The 25,000-nt window shown below is 37.5% G+C and overlaps 1 protein-coding gene across 1 annotated transcript in view; it reads right to left on the reverse strand.

Annotated features, from left to right (window-relative positions):
• Positions 1-25,000, reverse strand: part of otud7a (OTU deubiquitinase 7A) — a 124,775-nt gene that overhangs the window by 27,035 nt on the left and 72,740 nt on the right. The window contains exons 6-10 of the mRNA XM_056451862.1: positions 22,584-22,685; positions 22,305-22,432; positions 18,865-18,977; positions 7,668-7,795; positions 6,827-6,976 (exon numbers count right to left, since the gene is read on the reverse strand). Coding sequence (XP_056307837.1) covers positions 6,827-6,976; positions 7,668-7,795; positions 18,865-18,977; positions 22,305-22,432; positions 22,584-22,685 — 621 coding nt within the window. The remainder of the gene's footprint in view (positions 1-6,826; positions 6,977-7,667; positions 7,796-18,864; positions 18,978-22,304; positions 22,433-22,583; positions 22,686-25,000) is intronic.

A 25,000-nucleotide genomic window follows, 5' to 3' on the forward strand; every position in this document is an offset into this window, starting at 1 on the left:
TCAGACCAGTTTGGAGGTCTGGTGTGAGTTTGATGGTCATAGCTCGAAAGCTCTAGGAGGAGATGCGTTGCGTTTTTTAGTCTCAGAAGAAAAATAGGATAACAGTATAACAGCTTGCTACACAAGCCAGCCTAATTCATTTACAAATGAAGTTCTGTGTAATAAATTGAAATGACGCAGGAAAAAAGGATTGAACACATGAAGAAAGGCAGGGAAAGCCCAGACAGCAGCTGAAATCTCTCAGTAGTTCTTCAGCAACCCTCTGCCCTTCGTCAGTGTAAATGAATATCAGCTGCTTCAGTCCAACATCTACATTAGCAGGAGGATGAAGAGGAAACCAGCGTGGACATTTCAGCAAGACAATGATCACAGCCAAGGAAACTCTCGAATGCTTTCAGAGGAAGAAAATCAAGCTGTAGAATGGCCCAGCCAGTCACCTGACTTGAATCCAATGGAGAATACAAAATAAAATCAAGCTGTAGAATGGCCCAGCCAGTCACCTGACTTGAATCCAATGGAGAATACAAAATAAAATCAAGCTGTAGAATGGCCCAGCCAGTCACCTGACTTGAATCCAATGGAGAATACAAAATAAAATCAAGCTGTAGAATGGCCCAGCCAGTCACCTGACTTGAATCCAATGGAGAATACAAAATAAAATCAAGCTGTAGAATGGCCCAGCCAGTCACCTGTCTTGAATCCAATGGAGAATACAAAATAAAATCAAGCTGTAGAATGGCCCAGCCAGTCACCTGACTGAATCCAATGGAGAATACAAAATAAAATCAAGCTGTAGAATGGCCCAGCCAGTCACCTGACTTGAATCCAATGGAGAATACAAAATAAAATCAAGCTGTAGAATGGCCCAGCCAGTCACCTGACTTGAATCCAATGGAGAATACAAAATAAAATCAAGCTGTAGAATGGCCCAGCCAGTCACCTGACTTGAATCCAATGGAGAATACAAAATAAAATCAAGCTGTAGAATGGCCCAGCCAGTCACCTGACTTGAATCCAATGGAGAATACAAAATAAAATCAAGCTGTAAAATGGCCCAGCCAGTCACCTGTCTTGAATCCAATGGAGAATACAAAATAAAATCAAGCTGTAGAATGGCCCAGCCAGTCACCTGACTTGAATCCAATGGAGAATACAAAATAAAATCAAGCTGTAGAATGGCCCAGCCAGTCACCTGTCTTGAATCCAATGGAGAATACAAAATAAAATCAAGCTGTAGAATGGCCCAGCCAGTCACCTGACTTGAATCCAATGGAGAATACAAAATAAAATCAAGCTGTAGAATGGCCCAGCCAGTCACCTGTCTTGAATCCAATGGAGAATACAAAATAAAATCAAGCTGTAGAATGGCCCAGCCAGTCACCTGACTTGAATCCAATGGAGAATACAAAATAAAATCAAGCTGTAGAATGGCCCAGCCAGTCACCTGTCTTGAATCCAATGGAGAATACAAAATAAAATCAAGCTGTAGAATGGCCCAGCCAGTCACCTGACTTGAATCCAATGGAGAATACAAAATAAAATCAAGCTGTAGAATGGCCCAGCCAGTCACCTGACTTGAATCCAATGGAGAATACAAAATAAAATCAAGCTGTAGAATGGCCCAGCCAGTCACCTGACTTGAATCCAATGGAGAATACAAAATAAAATCAAGCTGTAGAATGGCCCAGCCAGTCACCTGACTTGAATCCAATGGAGAATACAAAATAAAATCAAGCTGTAGAATGGCCCAGCCAGTCACCTGACTTGAATCCAATGGAGAATACAAAATAAAATCAAGCTGTAAAATGGCCCAGCCAGTCACCTGTCTTGAATCCAATGGAGAATACAAAATAAAATCAAGCTGTAGAATGGCCCAGCCAGTCACCTGACTTGAATCCAATGGAGAATACAAAATAAAATCAAGCTGTAGAATGGCCCAGCCAGTCACCTGACTTGAATCCAATGGAGAATACAAAATAAAATCAAGCTGTAGAATGGCCCAGCCAGTCACCTGACTTGAATCCAATGGAGAATACAAAATAAAATCAAGCTGTAGAATGGCCCAGCCAGTCACCTGACTTGAATCCAATGGAGAATACAAAATAAAATCAAGCTGTAGAATGGCCCAGCCAGTCACCTGACTTGAATCCAATGGAGAATACAAAATAAAATCAAGCTGTAGAATGGCCCAGCCAGTCACCTGACTTGAATCCAATGGAGAATACAAAATAAAATCAAGCTGTAGAATGGCCCAGCCAGTCACCTGACTTGAATCCAATGGAGAATACAAAATAAAATCAAGCTGTAAAATGGCCCAGCCAGTCACCTGTCTTGAATCCAATGGAGAATACAAAATAAAATCAAGCTGTAGAATGGCCCAGCCAGTCACCTGACTTGAATCCAATGGAGAATACAAAATAAAATCAAGCTGTAGAATGGCCCAGCCAGTCACCTGACTTGAATCCAATGGAGAATACAAAATAAAATCAAGCTGTAGAATGGCCCAGCCAGTCACCTGACTTGAATCCAATGGAGAATACAAAATAAAATCAAGCTGTAGAATGGCCCAGCCAGTCACCTGACTTGAATCCAATGGAGAATACAAAATAAAGATCAGATTGGATAGATGAGACCCACAGAACCTTCCACATTATTGAAGTCTGGAAAAAACTCACACGAGTAACGCATGCGACTTCATTCTCCATCTCAGAAACGTCTTAAAGTGAGTCTTTTGTTGTCATCAACATCTGGTGAAAATTTCAAGTCAACAACACCTCTGGAAATATGTTTTCTGAGAAAGATGCTGACGTGTTCAATACTTATTTCCCCCACTGTAATGTAACAAATTCATATTCATATACAACAGATCAATGTAATACAGATTAATGTACTCATTTTTACAGAATACTAACATGTACCAATGAACAGATTTGACAAATAATACTTTATAGTAATATTAAATCAATAATTACAGTACAACACGCTCTAATTACAGCCTGTACCCATGATGACGCTCTGAGCACTGATCATCCCCTCAACCGAGAGGCTGAAACAGTGCATTTAACTGCATTATTCCTCCTGTTTTTCTCTGTCCAGTCTCTGATCGACCCGAGTCGGCCAAATGCGCTTTTAATAATTGATCAAAGGTAATTAGATTTCAGGTCTGCATTATTCATCCGGCGTGAGATGGACTGGCTTCTTTGGTACAATTTCGAGCTCGTTTCAAGTCGGCAAACAAAATAATTACCAAACAAGGTTCAAACTCCGAGAGCACGTTCAGAATTTAATTATTACATGCGTTTTTCTACAGTATTGAGTATTTATTTTCCTGCTTTAGATGGTTACAGGTTTTCAGCTTACTACAAAGTATCTTCTTTTGCGTTTTTTTTAGAAGAGATAAAGAAATAAAGGTTTGAAATCACACGAGGGAGAGTAAATAATGAGTCAATTTAGATTTTTGGGTGAACTGTCTCTTTAAATGATTAAGATGATTTAAAATGATTAAGAATTAAGATAAATTGTTTTCAAGCATGTCTAATTGACATGTTTTTGACAAATGATGATTTTTCCCCCTCTGTTTATCAGTAGCCGCATTTCCACTATCGGGCCAGTGCGAGCCAGGGCTTTAATCGGGCCAGGCCGGGCCAATAGCCCGGGAGGTTGAGAAATGAGGCCGAAATCATGTCGCGTTTCCACTGTCGGGCTAGTTGCTCGCAGCGCGTCACGCAAACACCGCCCCCAGAACGTCCCCCGAATCAAACGTCATACAACCCGTCACACAACCCGCCCACTTCAGCGGGAACAAAAAACTCAAATTATAACCACAAACACAACCTGGCATCACTACGAGAGCTGGAAGATGGAGAACACCGAAGCGATTGCTTTTTTACTGTTTGTGGTCTGTTGGTGTAAGGCCAGACAGCGATCCCTGAAAAAGGACATTCGAGTTCTGCGGCATTTACTTCGAACACAGATTTTGGCTGCAAGGCTAGCGCGATAGCAAAACAAATGTAAGGGAAGAAAGCATCTTGTCTCCTCTTTACCTGACAGGAAAACTCCGCCTTTGTACGTAACCCCGCCCCGAAGCCCCAGTTGGCCCTCCTTGGCCCAAGGTATTTGGCGGGCCGAAAAAGGCCTGACGCTGGCCCCAAGGAAGCCCCGCTTTGGCCCGATTACGCCCCGGAAGTGATAGTGGAAACGTGACTGGCCTTGGCTCGCCCTGACTCGCTCGCTTTAGGCGCGATAGTGGAAACGCGGCTAGTGAAAGTGCATCTACTGGTGTTTCTCTAAACCACTTCCTACAAAATGCAGCTACCAGAGTTCTTACCAGGTCTAGAAAATTTGATCACATCACCCCAATTTTATCCTCCTTACACTGGCTGCCTGTTAAGATTCGTATTGAATTTAAAATATTGCTTTTTACATATAAAGCTTTAAATAATCTAGCTCCTGTTTATCTAACCAATCTTCTGTCTCGCTACAATCCAACTCGCTCTTTAAGATCTCAAAACTCAGGGCTTCTGGTAGTACCTAGAATAGCAAAGTCGAGTAAAGGAGGTCGAGCCTTCTCATTTATGGCTCCTAAACTCTGGAATAGCCTTCCTGATAACGTCCGAGGCTCAGACACACTCTCCCAATTCAAAACTAGATTAAAGACCTATCTGTTCAGTAAAGCATACACTTAGTGCACCACTTAGGGGGCTTCCACACAGGTTCTGCATCTTGTTTATACACACTATGAACAGCAGCTACGCTAATTATTTTCTTTATTCTCCATTTCCACTTGGGGATACTCTTCCCGAGGCCCTCAGACTATGCAGAGTCACTGATTCGATCCAAGACCAACGACGAGATGATCCCAAGGTTTCCATATCCTGGACCAGGCCGTATCCTGAGCAGCTACTGTGGTGGTCATGGAGGAGTGGAGAACATGAGACTGATTCCTGAGACGCTCCAGAGACAGACGAGTCTTCGCTGAGGCCAGCTTCCAGCCTCCGCCACTGAGACTGCAGCTCTGCACAAGACGTTTGGCCAGCGGAGAAATTAAAATGGTCGTGCCCAACTGAGCCTGGTTTCTCTCAAGGTTTTTTTTTCACTTTTGCCATTTAGTGAAGTTTTTTTTCCTCTCCGCTGTCGCCACTGGCTTGCATGGTTCAGGATCTGTAGAGCTGCGCATCGTTGGATTTGCTCTTCAATATTTGGACTTTCAGTAGTGATTATTAAACCACACTGAACTGAGCTAAACTGAACTGAACTTAAACACTACAAACTGAACTACACTGTTCCTATTTACTATGACCTTTTATGTGAAGCTGCTTTGACACAATCTACATTGTAAAAGCGCTATACAAATAAAGGGGAATTGAATTGAATTGAACTTCAGGTCAGATTATCCACCACAGAATGAAAATTCAGAAATTCTCAATCCTGAAAACTGATTATTATTTTTGCTAATTATAATTTTATTTCAGTTCAATATTTCAGTGACTTTACATTTCAGTTAGTTTTTGTTTTTCATTTATTGTAAATTTGTTAATTTAATTGAGTTAAGGAAAATGTTTTTTGACCAATAGTCTTGGTTTTTGTTTAATAAAATAACCTTGATGCATGCATGTCTCTGTATGTATGTACGTGTGTGTGTGAGCACTTGGTATTCATCGCATTATAGGGACCAAATGTCCCCCGCAAGTATAGTAATACCAGTAATTTTAACCTTTGTAAGGACATTTTTTGGTCTTCGTGGGAAACTTATAAATCGTCCCGAATGACGTATTCTGAAAGTGTAAAACTGCAGAATGTTGTCCATGAGGGTTCAGATTAGAGAGGAGGAGAGAATATATACAGTATAAACACCGTTACATCTATGGAGAGTCCCCATAACACATGAAAACGTGTGAATGTGTTTTGTTCATGTATGTGTGTGTGTGTGTATATATATATATATATATATATATATATATATATATATATATATATATATATATATATATATATATATATATATATATATATATACATTTAGTCATTTAGCAGACGCTATATATATATTAGGGCTGGGCGATTTGGCCTAAAATCAAATCAGAGTCTCAATTAATTGAACATTTTAACTCGATTATGATTAATGAATGATTAGTTTATGATTACGAATAATGAACGACTATTTTATATATATATACACAAACTGTAAAACCCAATAAGTTAATGTAACTCAAACCATTTGAGGTAACCAATTGCAAGAAACCATTTGAGTTCATTTAACACTAATCCTAATGAGTGCTGTGAACTTAATCCATTTGAGTAAACGAAACAATTTGATCACAGTAAAACCCAATTATTTATTGGAGAACTCAAACCTACTGAGTACTGTGAAACCCAATAAGTTAAGGCAACTCAAACTGTTAGAAGAAACCGCTTGCTGCAAATCATTTGAGTTAAAAACTAATCTATAAATATCAGAATTATTAGCCCACCTTCGAATTTTTGTTCTCTTTAAAATATTTCCCAAATGATGTTTAACAGAGTAAGGAATATTTCACAGTATGTCTGATAATATTTTTTCTTCTGGAGAAAGTCTTATTTGTTTTATTTCAGCTAGAATAAAAACAGTTTTAAATTTTTTTTAAAATCCATTTTAAGGCCAAAATTATTAGCCCCTTTAAGCTAATTTTTTTCCCGACTGTCTACAGAACAAACCATAAGCATACAATACCTTGCCTAATTACCCTAACCTGCCTAGTTAACCTAATAACCTAGTTAATAATTTAATTAATTAAAACTGTAATTAACTTCGACTGTATGTGTGTGTATACATGTGTGTGTGTTTTACCTTGCTCTCTCTGCTGGTCTCTCTGCTCCATGGACACGAGTGCAGAAAAGTGCGCCTGGTCGTAGGCGAGCACCAGCGGGGAACAGTGGCAGCGGTTCGGAGGAACCTCCAGGGGCAGATACAGACCTCCGAACGGGATGGGTGCAAACGCTGTGAGAAACACACAAAAACAATCTTCACATATATGAAGATTCATAAATGTTCTCGAGCCATTTAAATAATCTACATATAAATCTTGTTTGGAGATTTAAAGCAGTAAAAACGAAAGGAAGTCACCGTGGAGCGGCAGGAATTACAGCGAAGGTCATTTTTTTGGCCTCGTTAAATCCTAAAAGCGTTCATGCATGTAATTACAGTTGAGTTATTCGTCATTTAATGACTCCCGATAACAGCTTTAATTGCTTTTCAACTAGAAAATAAAGGTGATTTTTCCATTAAAGGCGAGACACTGCAGAGAAATGGTAAAAAAGTAGAAAAAACCCAAATTTTTTTGTTGATTACGCAAAGAATTGCAAACATCTGTTTATTATAAGCTTCTAAAATGTTATATTATGCAAATGAGACATTATTTATTTAAAAAACATGATCAAAAAGTCACAACAACGCATGATTTAGGTTCCTTTAACATTTAAATAAGTTATTCAGGTTAAAAGACATTAACAAAAGCTACCCTAAAAATGTAAGTTAAGTGATTATATAAAAATACTCTTTACTCTCTCTTAAAAATACTCCAAAATACTGAGGGATTGTGCATTGCGAATATCAGAGGGTCAACAGCTTCCCCCCAAAAAACAAAATGTGTGTGAATGTCGCCCTCTGGTGGTGTGGAAGCAGATCTGACCTTCTCCGCCGGAGTCTCTGAGCATTGTGTCCGCGATCACCACAATCGGCCTCCGCAAGACATGAGCCAGGACAAACACATGGAACTCCTCCAGACTCTCATACACCGGGTCTTCAGAGTTATCCACCCTTCAGGAGACACACACACACACACACACACACAATGAAATGAATGTTTCTGATGAAACATTAATGCTAAATACTGAAAATTCAACAAATTAAAGGGTCAGGAATTGTTTATTTTACATTGACACTCTGTAAAAATGCTGGGTTCAACTTCCACACAATACCTTCATGTTGTCCCAACACAAAGACTTTGAGTTGTCACAAAAAAACCTTCAGAATTGTGTCATTTCAACATTTTAAGTAAGTAGTTTGAACAAGCAGCTAAAGTCTTGAGTGTATATATGTATGGCACGTTAATAAAAACACTATTAGGACACCTACATTTCACTACTGAGTGAAAGTGGGTTATTTTTGTGTTGTTCAGGCAATATTGCACCAATAATGCACAGATTACAGCAGTGTTTGTTTGTGTGAGCTCGGTTTTATTTGGCTTTCAGTCAGGGTGCGAATTATACTTTTTCGATTCAGTGAATCAAATGTATGTATTCACATAAATGACTTTAAATTAGAAGAAATTTTTGGGATATTTATATTTTGTGTGGGGCTTAGTGGTTAGCATTGTCGCCTCACAGCAAGAAGGTTGCGACCCCTGATAAATAAGAAACTAAGCCAAAGGAAAATGAATGAATGAATATTTTGTACTTAAAGTACAAAAGTACTTAAAATGATGCGAGCATTCAAAATAAAAAAAATTTAAATAGAATTGAACTGAATCAATACTATTAGTTAAAATACCAAAAAATACTGTGAATAAATAAACAAAAACAAAACAAAAAAATGTAAATTTGTTCATTTAGTTTGGGATAAATGAACTAAAAAAAACAAATAAATAAAATTGTATATTTTGGAGTATTTACATATATTATTTTGATTAGTTACCAGGAAAAAAATATTCCTAATTTTATTTATTTTATTTATGTACTACAATAAAATAATTAAAAAAATAAAAATAAAAATAAATAAATAAAAAAAGGAAAAATAAAAAAAATTTAATAAAAAAATTAAATTAAATTAAATAAATAAAAATAAATAAATAAATAAATAAATAAATAAATAAAATAAAAATATATTAAATAAAATAGAATAAAAAAATAAATTTATTCAATAAAAAAAATATATATATATTTTGGAGTATTTACATATATTATTTTGATTAGTTACCAGGAAAAAAATATTCCTAATTTTATTTAATTTATTTATGTACTCCAATAAAATAATAATAATAAAATAATAATAATAATAATAATAATAATAAATAAAATTAAATAAAATTAAATGAAAAAAATAAAAAAATTAAATAAAGATAAAATAAAATAAAAATATATTAAATAAAATAGAATAAAAAATAAATGTATTAAATAAAAAATAAAAAAATAAAAAATAAAAAATAAATAAAATAAATAAATAAAATAAAATTAAAAAAATAAAATAAATAAAGAAATAAAATTAAAAAAAAGAAATAAAAAAGAAAAAAGAAATAAAAAAGAAATAAAATAAAATACAAAGTTTTTTTATTTTTTAATAAAAACTACTCAGACATATTTAAAAACTGACAAAGAATAAAACATCAACTAAAATTCCAATTAAAGAATTAAAACAAATACAAAATTAAACTACTAATAAAAATCACAACAATCCTGGGAACTTTTGTAATTTCTACTAGTTTAGTTTTATTGATTTATTTTAAATTTAATATATCTAATGTACATTCTAAATATTTCCAATCAGCTCAATATGTGATTTTACTTTTATTTTCAGCATGATAAAACTCAAGTCAACTCATTTGTTACTGTTTGTTCTTTTATGCAAGCCATTCATATTTAGCGCAGTATTGTGAAAGCCTACTGTCTGAGAACAACAGGAAGTCGTGTTTAATTTGGGAGTCTGAGAGCAGAGTAAAGGTGAAGCGTGAGTTTCCTCTGTTTAGACCGCAGTTTCCATCACACTGATCTAAGACCTGAGATCAACCGCTCTGCTTCCTACAGACTCCGCTAAAGGTGAAACACAGGCTTACATCAAGGGGAGATTAGAAAAACTCAAGCTGCGTCCCAAACTACTCACTCGTTCACTAATCCCCATGTAGTGCTTCCTCGCAATGGCTTAAGGGAAATGACACTATAACAAGTGGACACTGGATGAACACTTAAAATCAGAGTGGATTATGGTTAAAAAGTAGTGAACAGAGGTGTAGGGAATGAAATATTTCCCTCAGAATCGCTACAAAATGGCAGACAACTGATGTAGTGCACTATATAGAGGATAGGGAGCAGTTTTGGACACAGCTACTGACTGTTTATGGACAAAACACGGCCCCTAGTGGCCATTGGTTGAACAAACACATGACTCTGCCTTAAACGCGCCCATCACAGAGGTAATTCAGGCCTAGATTATGAATGAAATTTCCCTCCAGTGTTCACGTCAGCCATCTTCTTTACTATTTCCCGCTCTTTTGCTTCCTCACAAGGGATTATGGGAAATGCTGCTTTAACAAGTGTACACTGGCTGTATACTAAAAATCAGAGTGGATTGTGGTTAAAAAGTAGTGAACAGAGGTGTGGGGAATGAAATATTTCCCTCAGAATCGCTACAAAATGGCAGACACCTGATGTTGTGCCCTACATAGTGGATAGGAAGCAGTTTTTGACACAGCTACAGACTGTTTATGGACAAAACAAACCCCCCTAGCGGCTATTGGTTGAACAAATGACTGCATCACAGAGGTAATTCAGGCTTAATTTAAATTATAAATGAAATTTCCCTCCACTGTTCACGTCAGCCATCTTCTTTATTTTTTCCCGCTCTTTTGCTTCCTCGTAATGGCTAATGGGAAATGCTACTTCAAAGAGTGTACATCAAATGAACACTCAAAAACAGAGTTGATTGTGGTTAAAAAGTAGTGAACAAAGGTGTAGGGAATAAAATATCGCTACAAAATGGCAGACACCTGATGTAGTGCACTATATAGTGGATAGGGAGCAGTTTTGGACACAGCTACTGGCTGTTTATGGACAAAACACGCCCCCTAGTGGTCACTGGTTGAACAAACACATGGCTCTGCCTCAAACTTGTGCATCACAGGGTTTCTACTATGTCCTAAATGTAATTCAGGCTTAGATTATGAATGAAATTTCCCTCCAGTGTTCACGTCAGCCATCTTCTTTACTATTTCCTGCTCTTTTGCTTCCTCACAAGGGATTATGGGAAATGCTGCTTTAACAAGTGTACACTGGCTGTATACTAAAAATCAGAGTGGATTGTGGTTAAAAAGTAGTGAACAGAGGTGTGGGGAATGAAATATTTCCCTCAGAATCGCTACAAAATGGCAGACACCTGATGTTGTGCCCTACATAGTGGATAGGAAGCAGTTTTTGACACAGCTACAGACTGTTTATGGACAAAACAAACCCCCCTAGCGGCTATTGGTTGAACAAATGACTGCATCACAGAGGTAATTCAGGCTTAATTTAAATTATAAATGAAATTTCCCTCCACTGTTCACGTCAGCCATCTTCTTTATTTTTTCCCGCTCTTTTGCTTCCTCGTAATGGCTAATGGGAAATGCTACTTCAAAGAGTGTACATCAAATGAACACTCAAAAACAGAGTTGATTGTGGTTAAAAAGTAGTGAACAAAGGTGTAGGGAATAAAATATCGCTACAAAATGGCAGACACCTGATGTAGTGCACTATATAGTGGATAGGGAGCAGTTTTGGACACAGCTACTGGCTGTTTATGGACAAAACACGCCCCCTAGTGGTCACTGGTTGAACAAACACATGGCTCTGCCTCAAACTTGTGCATCACAGGGTTTCTACTATGTCCTAAATGTAATTCAGGCTTAGATTATGAATGAAATTTCCCTTCATTGTTCATGGCAGCCATCTTCCTTCTTTATTTTTTCCCCCCGCTCTTTTGCCTCCTCGCAATGGCCTTGTGGGAAATGCCACTTTAATACAGTGGATGAACACTTAAAATCAGAGTGGATTGTGGTTAAAAAGCAGTGAACAGAGGTGTAGGGAATGAAATATATTCCTCAGAATCGCTACAAAATGGCAGACACCTGATGCAGTGCACTATATAATGGATAGGGAGCCGTTTTGGACACAGCTACTGGCTGCCATTGGTTGAACAAACACATGGCTCTCCCTCAAACTATTGGCTGAGCTAGTGTTGACGGTTGGACTGGAGTGAAACATTTGGGTTTGGGTGATTGACCTACTGTGGAGGCCGATGTTCTTACCTGCATATCATGATGGAATATGTTTATTTTGTGTAGTATTATTATTATTATAGCTAGAGCTGTTGCTGAAAACTGCAATACCCAGGGTGCAGTAAAGAAAATCCCACCAATCAGAGTTGATGATCAAGCCTTAGCCCCGCCCACTCCCGTGAAGCACTGTGATTAACATTTATAGTTCCTCAAAATACTCAAAATATAAATATATATTGAATAATATACAAAATATATATTCAGATTTCTGATGTCGATGCAATGCTGTAGTATTTACACTCATTTAAGTGGTTAAGTCTTTGTAGTTTTGTCTCTGATCTTCATAAACTTACATAAAAATACAAACTACTGTATTGGAATGTAATATTTTAATATAATACAAATAATTTGAATATGATATTTAATAATAAAATCGTTTTTGAACAGTTTATACTTAAAAAACAAACCAAAATATGAATATTAAAAGCTTATACACTTAAATCAATGCACTTTAATATTAAATAGTACACTAACACGCTTGGAAAATAAATGCAATGATATTTAAATTTGATAAATACAAATATATTATATACAATAAAACACACAGAAAATTAAAAACGAAGAAAAATAAATATAATATATAAATAAGTAATACTAAAAACTAATATTGTGTCTGTGTGTAGAGAAAGTCACGATTTAAATGACCACATGGACATTATAAGATGAGGATTTTGGTGACGTATTTAATAACTGTGAATTTTAAGGTAACCACTGATAATAATTAATATACAATTAATTTCAGAATTAGTAAAATGATACACGCCAATTTGTTCAAATCTCTTTTACCAACCCAGTTGAAAAATGTGACACTGCTTCTGACTCGCTTGTTTTTTAATTAAATTTTTATTGCTAAAAATAGGAACAAACTTTTTTCTAATTGACTTGTTTTCATCAAAAGTTCAGCTGCATTGCATTGTGGGATACTGTGTGCCCCGAATGTGTCACTCCTATTACCAGCAGGTGTCAGTGTTGCGCATTTAAATGAGCACACAGTGCTGCTGAATCATATATAACAGGCTGTTCTACCGGTCAGTTTCAGTTTTACAGCACAATAACGGTGCTGTTACTGCCCCGTTCACACTTTAATATTTATCATATCCGACATCCAGGATTATTTAATGTGATTTTCTAGATCATTCAGTGTCATGTATCAGTCTGCTCTCTTTAGATGCAAGCTAATATACAGTCCACAACCAGTCAAAAATTTGAAGTCAGTAAGATTTTGAAAAAGTTTTATAATCAGCTTATTCTTCTTACAAAGGCTGCATTTGTTTAATTAAAATACAGGAAAAGTGTGAAATGTTATTGCAATATTAATAAATAACTGTTAGTTTATGGAATGTGGTTTAAAATGTAATTAAATCATCCGGTTTGAAGGAGAATTTTAAGCATGATTAATCTTCAGTGTCAAGTAATCCCTCAAATACTGTAATATTATGATCTGCTCAAGAAGAAACTATTATTATTATTATTATTATTATTATTATTCATTCATTTTCCTTCACCTTAGTCCCTTATTTATCAGGAGTTGCCACAGCGGAATGAACTGCCTATTATTACTATTATTATTATTATTCATTCATTTTCCTTCACCTTAGTCCCTTATTTATCAGGAGTCGCCACAGTGAAATGAACTGCCTATTATTACTATTATTATTATTATTCATTCATTTTCCTTCACCTTAGTCCCTTATTTATCAGGAGTTGCCACAGCGGAATGAACTGCCTATTATTACTATTATTATTATTATTATTATTCATTAATTCATTCATTTTCCTTCACCTTAGTCACTTAATTATCAGAGGTCGCCACAGCGGAATGAACCACCTATTATTATTATTATTATTATTTATTAATTTTCCATCACCTTAGTCTCTTTTTTATCAGGGGTTGCCACCACTGAATAAACCGCCAATTATTATTATTCTTCATTAATTCATTCATTTTCCTTCACCTTAGTCATTTGATTATCAGAGGTCGCCACAGCGCAATGAACCACCTATTATTATATTATTATTATTTATTAATTTTCCATCACCTTAGTCTCTTATTTATCAGGGGTTGCCAATGTGAAAGGAACCCCCTATTATAATTATTATTCATTAATTCATTTATTTTCCTTCACCTTAGTCGCTTATTTATCAGGGGTCATCACAGCGGAATGAACTGCCTATTATTACTATTATTATTATTCATTAATTTACTCATTTTCCTTCACCTTAGTCGCTTATTTATCAGGGGTCATCACAGCGGAATGAACCGCCTATTATTATTATTAATAATAATACTCATTCATTCATTTTACTTCACCTAAGTCCCTTATTTATCAGGGGTCACCACAGCGGAATGAACCACCTATTATTATTATTATTATTATAAATTTCATTTATTTTCCTTCTCCTTAGTCCCTTATTTATCAGGGGTCACCACAGCGGAATGAACCACCTATTATTATTATTATTATAAAATTAATTTATTTTCCTTCTTAGTCCCTTATTTATCAGAGGTCACCACCGTGAAAGGAACCGCCTATTATTATTATTCATTAATTGATTCATTTTCCTTCACCTTAGTCTCTTATTTATCAGGGGTCACCACAGCGGAATGAACTGCCTTATTATAATTGTTGTCAGTTTGGGAAACTGATAGAATACCACTCAAAAGTACCATTTAAACAATATTTACCTTGATTTATCACAAATAAATTGTTGAAGAGTAAAAGTAAATTGATTTATAATGCAACAGAAAAAAAAAGATCATTTTGAATCCTAAAATAATGTGTCAGTTTCCACAATCGTAGTTTGTTGACTGACGACTGAAGATGAGGAATAAATTCAGTTCGAAACTACATTCAATATGAAAATGGTTCTTCAAATTTGTAATAATATTTCACAATTTAACAGCTTCATTTTGATCAAAAGAGTGCTGCCGGCTTGTTTTTAAACAATAAAATCTTACTGATTCTCACAATTCAGAGTTGTGAAATTTCCTAGAATTGCATTATTATTATTATTAAAATTAATTCATTTTCCCTCTCCTTAGTCCCTTATTTATCAGGGGTCACCACTGCGTAAGGAACCACCTATTATTATTATTACTATTATTAAAATTCATTCATTTTCCTTAACCTTCGTCACTTATTTATCAGGGATCGCCACAGCGGAATGAACCACCTATTATTATTATTATTAATATTCATTCATTCATTCAACTTCACCTACGTCCCTTATTTATCAGGGATCACCATAGCGGAATGAACCACCTATTATTATTATTATTATTAAAATTCATTCATTTTCCCTCTCCTTAGTCCCTTATTTATCAGGGGTCACCACTGTGAAAGGAACCACCTATTATTATTATTCATTAATTTACTCATTTTCCTTCACCTTAGTCTCTTATTTATCAGGGGTCACCACAGCGGAATGAACCACCTATTATTATTATTATTATTAATAATACTCATTCATTCATTCAACTTCACCTAAGTCCCTTATTTATCAGGGATCGCCACAGCGGAATGAACCACCTATTATTATTATTATTATTAAATTCATTCATTTTCCCTCTCCTTAGTCCCTTATTTATCAGGGGTCACCACTGTGAAAGGAACCACCTATTATTACTATTCATTAATTTACTCATTTTTCTTCACCTTAGTCTCTTAATTATCAGGGCTCGCCACAGCGGAATGAACCGCCTATTATTATTATTATTAATTAATGAATTTATTAAGTGTCCTTAACCTTAGTCCCTTATTTATCAGTGGTCACCACTGCAAAAGGAACCACCTATTATTATTATTCATTAATTCATTCATTTTCCTTCACCTTAGTCTCTTAATTATTAGGGGTATCCACAGCAGAATGAACCGCCTATTATTACTATTATTATGATTATTATTAAAATTCATTTATTTTCCTTCTCCTTAGTCCCTTATTTATCAGGGGTCACCACTGCGAAAGGAACTGCCTATTATTATTATTATTATTATTATTATTATTATTATTATTATTAATATTCATTCCTTCATTCATTTAACTTCACCTAAGTCCCTTATTTTTTCCATATCCCTTACTTCCCTTATTTATCAGGGATCGCCACAGCGGAATGAACCACCTATTATTATTATTATTATTATTAAAATTCATTCATTTTCCCTCTCCTTAGTCCCTTATTTATCAGGGGTCACCACTGTGAAAGGAACCACCTATTATTACTATTCATTAATTTACTCATTTTTCTTCACCTTAGTGTCTTAATTATCAGGGCTCGCCACAGCGGAATGAACCGCCTATTATTACTATTATTATTATAGTTGTTGTCAGTTTTGGAAACTGATAGAATACCACTCAAAACGACCATTTAAACAATATTTACCTTGATTTATCACAAATAAATTGTTGAAGAGTAAAAGTTAATTGATTTATAATGCAACAGAAATAATTGAGTGCTGCCGGCTTGTTTTTAAACGATAAAATCTTACTGATTCTCAAAATTCAGATGTGAAATTTCATAGAATTGCATTTTCACTTCACACAATGATGACATTTTACAGAATTAACACATTTTATTTTTACCATCAAAACCTCTTTCTAGCAATTCGGACTTCATTTCTCTCAATTTTGAGTTCATTTCACACAATTCTCCCTTTTTTATTTTGTATTTAAAGCAAGTTTAGATTTAGCAATGGGGGCTTTTTTCATTTAAACGCCACGTTAAAGTCTTAAAAACGTTGACGGAATATAAACAATCCTGTCCTGATTAACAACAACATTGATTTTTGTCTTTCTTCCACTGCTGCAGCTGAGAAGAGTGTGTGTTCAGATGCTTGTAGGAGGTAGAGATGTGATTGTGTGTGTGTGTGTTTGATGTGAACGCTGCAGGATTTGCATGAGAGGAAATGTTTGTCGAGAGTCGGAACATCTCTATAGTGGGCGGCAATGGAAACACAGCTGAGTCTGACATAACAAGGTGTTCATGTAGGTGTGTGAGTGTGTTTGTGTGTGTGTCCATTTTTGTGTCTGTGCACATGTGTGAGCATTAATGTGTGTGTGTGTGCATGAATGTGTATGAGTATATGAGTGTGTGTATATGTGTGTGTGTGTGTGTGTGTGTGTGTGCACATGTCTGAGCATTAATGTGTGTGTGTGTGTGTGTGTGTGCATGAATGTGTATGAGTATATGAGTGTGTGTAAATGTGTGTGTGTGCACATGTGTGATCATTAATGTGTGTGTGCATGAATGTGTATTAGTATATGAGTGTGTGTATATGTGTGTGCGTGCACATGTGTGAGCATTAATGTGTGTGTGTGTGTGTGTGTGTGTGTGTGTGTGCATGAATGTGTATGAGTATATGAGTGTGTGTATATTTGTGTGTGTGTGTGTGCACATGTCTGAGCATTAATGTGTGTGTGTGTGTTTGTGTGTGTGTATGAGTATATGAGTGTGTGTATTTGTGTGTGTGTGTGCACATGTGTGAGCATTAATGTGTGTGTGTGTGTGTGTGTGCATGAATGTGTATGAGTATTTGAGTGTGTGTATATGTGTGTGCGCGCACATGTGTGAGCATTAATGTGTGTGTGCATGAATGTGTATGAGTATATGAGTGTGTAAATGTGTGTGTGTGTGTGTGCACATGTGTGAGCATTAATGTGTGTGTGTGTGTGTGTGTGTGCATGAATGTGTATGAGTAAATGAGTGTGTGTATTTGTGTGTTTGTGTGTGCACATGTCTGAGCATTAATGTGTGTGTGTGTGTGTGTGCATGAATGTGTATGAGTATATGAGTGTGTGTATATGTGTGTGTGTGCACATGTGTGAGCATTAATGTGTGTGTGTGTGTGTGTGTGTGTGTGTGTGTGTGTGTGTGTGTGTGTGTGCATGAATGTGTATGAGTATATGAGTGTGTGTATATGTGTGTGCGTGCACATGTGTGAGCATTAATGTGTGTGTGTGTGTGTGTGTGTGTGTGTGCATGAATGTGTATGAGTATATGAGTGTGTAAATGTGTGTGTGTGCACATGTGTGAGCATTAATGTGTGTGTGTGTGTGTGTGTGTGTGTGTGTGTGTGTGTGCATGAATGTGTATAAGTATATGAGTGTGTAAATGTGTGTGTGTGCACATGTGTGAGCATTAATGTGTGTGTGTGTGTGTGTGTGTGTGTGTGCATGAATGTGTATGAGTATATGAGTGTGTAAATGTGTGTGTGTGCACATGTGTGAGCATTAATGTGTGTGTGTGTGTGTGTGCATGAATGTGTATGAGTATATGAGTGTGTGCATATGTGTGTGTGCATATGTGTGAGCATTAATGTGTGTGTGTGCACAAATGTGTATGAGTATATGAGTGTCTGCATATGTGTGTGTGTGTGTGTGTGTGTGTGTGTGTGTGTGTGTATATGTGTGGGCATGAATGTGTGTTTGTGTGTGTGTGTGTGCATATGTGTGAGCATGAATGTGTGTTTGTGTGTGTGTGTGTGTGTGCATGAGTGTATGTGTATCTGTGTTTGCATGAGTGTGTGCATAAGTGTATGTGCATATGTGTGTGTGTTACCTTCCCTCTGCATGTGTTTTTTTGTGTGTGTGTGTGTATGTGTGTGTGTGTGTGTTACCTTCCCTCTGCATGTGTTTTTGTGTGTGTGTGTGTGTGTGTATGTGTGTGTGTGTGTGTGTGTTACCTTCCCTCTGCATGTGTTTTTGTGTGTGTGTGTGTGTATGTGTGTGTGTGTGTGTTACCTTCCCTCTGCATGTGCTTTTGTGTGTGCATATGTGTGCATTTGTGTGTGTGTGTGTGTGTTACCCTCCGCTGGAGTTGCCGTTCTTGCTGAAGTGTGTGCGGGGCTCGCTGGAGGCCAGTTTCAGCAGCTCGTTCCACTCTCTCTCCCATTCCTCCTCCGTGTACACCAGACCCGACTGCATACACACACACACACACATGCAGGATTTATAACAAACACCACAACATTACGCCGACATCTCCATTCCCCTCCTCCGCACAATGAGAAACAAGAGGCGCTAATCAAGAGTTTGAGGATTCTCCATCGATCGCTCTGCTGATTCCTGTCCGCGGCTCTGCTGGTCCAGCAATAAGCTCTTACGCTGAAAGCTGCGCAGGAAACACACATGCTAATCTGAGAGGTGTGTATTGTGAAGAGCAGACTAATGGATTCGCTGCACAACTCCTCGCAGCTAAGCAGAGCACTTACTGTACATACTGTAAGCATGTTTTTTATGTCTTCACTCTTCAGAAACATGCGCCTCAGCGTGCATGTTTGAGACATTCTCGAACGTACGTTTGACTGCAGTTTTGAGGTGAAAATGAACAGTTTGCGGCAGAATAACGCCAACACCTTTGGTTCCTTTTCACACTAGTGATATTGTGACAAGTCTCTTAGACCAGTGGTTCTCAAACTAGGGGTTGCGACCCCTGCGAAGGTCGCAGAATAATTTCAAGGGGTCACGAGAGTGATTTAAAATTGTGTAATTTTCAGTGATTATAATATATATTTTTCAGTATTATAAGTGAAAGTTAATATTTTCAGATTTTATAAAGATATCACTGATGAATTCATAAAGTATTTAGGACACATTCAGGCAGAATGCATCTTTGTACTTGAAACGCAGCGATCAGGAACAGTTTAAAACTGTTGTCATGTCAACTTGCTGCAGTAAACAAAGCTGGCAACGCTTGTCCCGCCTTCGCGCTCTTCTTATTGGCCCACTGCGCTAGACTGAATCATTCAGTCAACGCCTTCTGCCTTCAGATGACAGGAGCTACAACCGCGAAAATGTAACGCGCTGAAGACGAGAGAATGAAAACAACACTGACAGATTTAGTTTTAGAAACCACCTAAAGCTACAAATAATGGCTCATCTGATTAGAGCTCATGTGCTGAATGTTAATCCACCATCTTGACTTTTCGAAGAGTGGATAAAAGACTTCCATTGGCTTCAAGTCCGCTATGAAAATAACTAAATCGTTCACTGTAAAGTCTGTGGGACGGAATTTTCAGGTAATTGTTTGCCAAATCTACACATTTTAAGCGCGAGAGGTTCTGTTTAATCCTTTATTTAATGGCCAGACGCTGTCAGCCGTATAAGTGGCAGCTATTTGTAAAATTTAACACCACGTACACCATCGCAAAAGGGCTTGCACTGACTTAGATTAAACTAATATTGCAGCTCATGAAAAGACTGGTATTGCTATTAAAATTATGTATACAAATAATAAGGTATATTAAAAGCATCTGTGCAATATCAGACACCATCTGTGAGAACACAGTATAGTTAACGTATTGTTAACAGATTCATAATGAATTCATGTCAAGCAGTGCGTGCAGGGCAGGTGAGCGGTCCATCTGTGTATCTTTTGGTCACTCAATTATGTTATAAAAATGTGTTTTCTTGTGATGACGGGATTTCATTGGGTCATATTTTCTTCACGCATGCATATATATATATTTTGCTTGTTAGTTTTGATTAGTGTTGATTTCAAATGCAATAAATTTGTTTATAAAACTTACACCGTAGTAACGGTGCGATAATTGGTGGGAGCCACTAAATCTTGGCTGGTGCGCCTACATTAAAAAATGTAGGAGCACCAGTGCTACCAAGCAAAAATGTTAATTTCGAGCCCTGTAATGTATAGTAAATATTGGTAAAATATTGTGAACAGCTGAAAATAAGTTATTTTTATTGTTTGGATATGCTTTGGTAGTGGGGGGTTGCGAGTTCTTGACGATATTACATTGGGGGTCGCTGGCTTAAAAGTTTGAGAACCAACCCATCTTAGACCAACCCACTGATCGGCTGAAGTGGGAAGGACAGACTCATCTGCTTAATTGGGAACACCTGGGTTCCCCTCTATAAAAAGCCAGCAGTGTTCGCTTGTGGGCGGCCGTGCTTTTGCTTCTGTTTATTAGTGATGGTGAAATGAAGCTTTCTGAACCAGTGAAGCGCTCGACTCAATCGTATTGGATATATATATATATATATATATATATATATATATATATATATATATATATTCATATATATTCACACCTCCTCATATGTGCGTATCGCACCGCAGGATGTCTATTCCTGTCTTTGCAGTTGGCTCACCTTTCTCTCACTAGGCTGCGTGTGATTGGTCACAATGTTTCCTAATGACATTACAACAATTATATATATTTCACTTGTATTTTTAAGTTTGAAATACACTTTTTACATATATGGAACTCTTATTTTGAAAATGGGAGAGGCCTAAGGAGCCTCTCATGCATCATAATTAAATACGCATGGATTTATACATTTATTCAGCGCCACCACAAAGAAGCATAGTTTCTTTAATGTGTTTAGTGTGAATTCTGCTGCATATGTTTGTAATGAGGCAACAAACACAAGTAGAATGCTGAGAGTAAGTGTTTCACGCTTGCTTATGCATCATGTCATATCACTAAGCTCTTTCTGTCTATTTTTATAAAGTGAAAGAACGCAAAAAAAAGTAGGTAGCACATTTTGATGACGAAATATGCTAGTTATCAGCTGCCAGGGTACATTTTGATGTCGAGGGGTTTGATATGAGGGAGTAATATCTTCATAACCTACCACGATCCCTAACCCTAACCATTAAAATACAGTGTTGGTGGTGTAATCTGACGGGTAGGGTCAAATGTCAGTGGGAAAAAAAAATATTTTGAATTTGGACTGCAATACCTATGTCAACCACTAAATACTGCACATTGAAGAGCTTTTAAAGTACAAATGAAATCACAACTAACCATATTGATTTTGTAAGCCCACATTGCTAGTTTTGTGGTGAACAATTCCTCTGTGCATGTCTTTAGCAGCAGCAAACAAAAAAGTTTGCTCTTGTAATCTTTAACTGAAGTCTGAAAATGCACTTCCTGTTTGTTTTCAGTTAAATTCTCAGATTAGGTCTGTGTGAGGTATTGGGCGTGGCTAACATACTTAACCACGCCCCCTCCAGAACAGAAATAATGAGCAGGAGGAGTCTGTTAATAACTCTCCCCAAACCCTTCTCCTGATCTTTCTGAATGAAACGCCTACTTTACTACATCCAATCAGCTCACAGTAAAAAAAAAAAAAAAACAAGCCACGCCCACTGTTTTCTCATTTAATATTCTGTTTCTCTAGGAACTGCGTCACAGTATTAAAAAAAACTGTCGCAGCTTCCGGTTCATGCGGACTTTAATGTGTAAACGTGCATCAAAGCTGCAGTAAGGTTTAAGACTGAACCTCTTTGTTCTGCTGAGTCTGCTGCCACCTCCACCTCCTCTTCAGTGCCTCTCTCTCCGCTCCGCTCTTCATCATGGCGTAAAGACTCTTCCTCAGCACCAGATCCCGGTCATGAAAGCCCCACATTCCTGGAAAACACAGTCAGCCGGACACACGACACCACATGAGTCCCACAACAGAGCCTGTGCTGCTATTTAAAGGAGCATCAGATGAAATCAGAACCCGACTCTTTAGTCCTGATGTTCATGTTCATGGGACATTTGTGCATGGAAGTCTCACCTAAAGAAGCTGCGTGCAGAAGGCAGTTCCCGTCTCCTGTCGTGGCCAACGGTAGAAGCTTCTTACAGCTGGTGCACATGGTGGACCACCAATTCAGACGACCTACAAACAGATTGTTCATTGCTATTAGCTTGCTTAAAGCAAAATCCTAAATTTTCCAGTAACTTTAGAATAAAGATTTTATTTGTTAGACCTCCCTAACACACAAACCTCAAAGCTCCTTTGGTATTATGTTTGTTAAATTATGTTTAATACCTGGTTTTTGGCATAATGTCTAGCTTTTGAGGATCTTTTGGTCTACTTCACTTTGTCAGATAAGCAACCCAGGCTCATTCTGAAAGCGTAGTCCCGAGGACGTTTCTGGAGACCGCGAATTACGTCCCGGGAGGTACATATTTTTGCAGTTTTTGGTTTTCGCGAATCCGCGAGAGGCCGCTGTCTGCGCCTTTTTGGCTTCTCGGACGTCTACCACGAGTGCCGTTCGCGCCCACGCTGTTCTCGCGTGAACCCACCAGAGGCCGCTGTCGAACAAACGTTTGTCTGTCCGACTGGCTGAATGATTGACTGGGCGACCGGCCAATTGGCCGGCCGACCCACCCTCCTCCTTCCCCGAACCCAACCAATTTTGCCGATTGACCAGCCTGCCCTAAACCCAACCAACGATTCACAAAAGCCGTCCGGAAAAAGGATTTTCGGATTTTACCACATTCTCACCCTGTTATGACCCTCTTCACTTTATTTCTTGGATTCTGTTTTAGTCTTACCTGATTTCTGGAATCGCTCTTCCCCGGACTCGAACCTGGTCATCATTGCCGTGGTCAGCTCCTCTCTGCGTATCGAGTCCGCCGACGCACTGGACGAGCTAACCGGACAAACTGGTTGCGGCGGGAAGCCCTCCACACAAAGGTAAACGGTCAGCCGGCGAGTGGTAGAAGAAACGGCTTCATACCGCCCCTCAGCGTTCACTTAAAAAACTAAATGCAGCCATACGTACCTCCGGCTACATAGTTCACGGTCTCCAGAAACGTCATCGGGACTACGTTTTCGGAATGAGCCTGGGTTCCAGATAAGTCCTTAGTGATTTCCTAATTGTGAACACGTGTGGTAGCAATCAGGTCTGGATGTGAATGATTTCCATGTTGGATTCATGACAGACAGACAGACAGACAACGCGCACAGTACAGCGGACCTGGTGAGCGAGGGATCCCTTCAGATTCATCAACACGCATGATCGCGTTCATCAAATTTGGTGAGAGGGCTCATGGAAGTAGCTTAAAGGCAGAGATTAGAGCTTCATTTGCCACTTTCACTACAGTACATTTACATGGACACCAATACTCCGCTTTCATGATTAAGATACTCTGATTAAGAGTCGACCATGTAAGCAGCAATTTTTGATTACCTTAAAGGATCACGCGAGTCTCAAAATGCGGAGGTTTTTCTTTCCGTTCGCCATGAGGTAATAAAAATTCCGTTAAAACATCCTGAATGAAAATATGCTGAATGAGAGTGAACTGCTGAACTGCAGTTAAAGTCTAAAGATTAAAGATGAAACACGCGAAATTGCATGAAACTCTGGAGGAAACGCTGGATAGCCTGCTGATGCCACATTAAGTGTTTTATACTGAAACTTTCATTCTAAAAGCGCGTCCTTGGTCCTATCCTAATTTCTTTGCACGTTAAACACACGCAAAGCCGGAGCAAGCTGAACTGGTGCTCTAGGCAAACGGCAATCACGCCGCCCTCAACTTGAAAGTGACCGGTTCGCGGATGAAAGTTAGGACCGGGGGATTCGCTCACCATTCTGCTGCCCAAGGCGGCCGCCTAGGTCGCCTCTATGCACGTGCCCTGAACACACGTCGGCCACAACAGGAAATAAAAAAAACTGCAGCTGCGTTATTTGCGTAATTTTTTAACACGTTAAATATTTAAAATTAAGTCGGCGCCAGTGATGTAGTGGTTAGAGCGTCGACACATGCACTCCGGTGCTCGCGGCGACCCGAGTTCAATTCCGCCTCGCGGTCCTATGCCGATCCTTCCCCTCACTCTGCTCCCCATGCTTTCCTGTCTGTTCTCTCTTCTTTCCTATGCAATAAAGGTAAAAACTATGAAAAAAATAATTATAAAAAAAAAAATATATATATATATATATATATATATATATTTAAAAATAATCACGCAAATTTTAACGCTAAAAATTAATGCGCTAATTTGGACTGCCCTAATATATATATATATATATATATATATATATATATATATATATATATATATATATATATATATATATATATATATATATATATATATATAAACACGCTTCGGTTTGTGTTGTGATAAGAATGCAGTGCTAAAAATTAACGTGTTAATTTTGACCGCCCTAATATATATATATATATATATATATATATAAACAA

The sequence above is a fragment of the Danio aesculapii genome, chromosome 25 (genome assembly GCF_903798145.1).
Source record: "Danio aesculapii chromosome 25, fDanAes4.1, whole genome shotgun sequence".
In the NCBI taxonomy this organism is placed as follows: domain Eukaryota; kingdom Metazoa; phylum Chordata; class Actinopteri; order Cypriniformes; family Danionidae; genus Danio; species Danio aesculapii.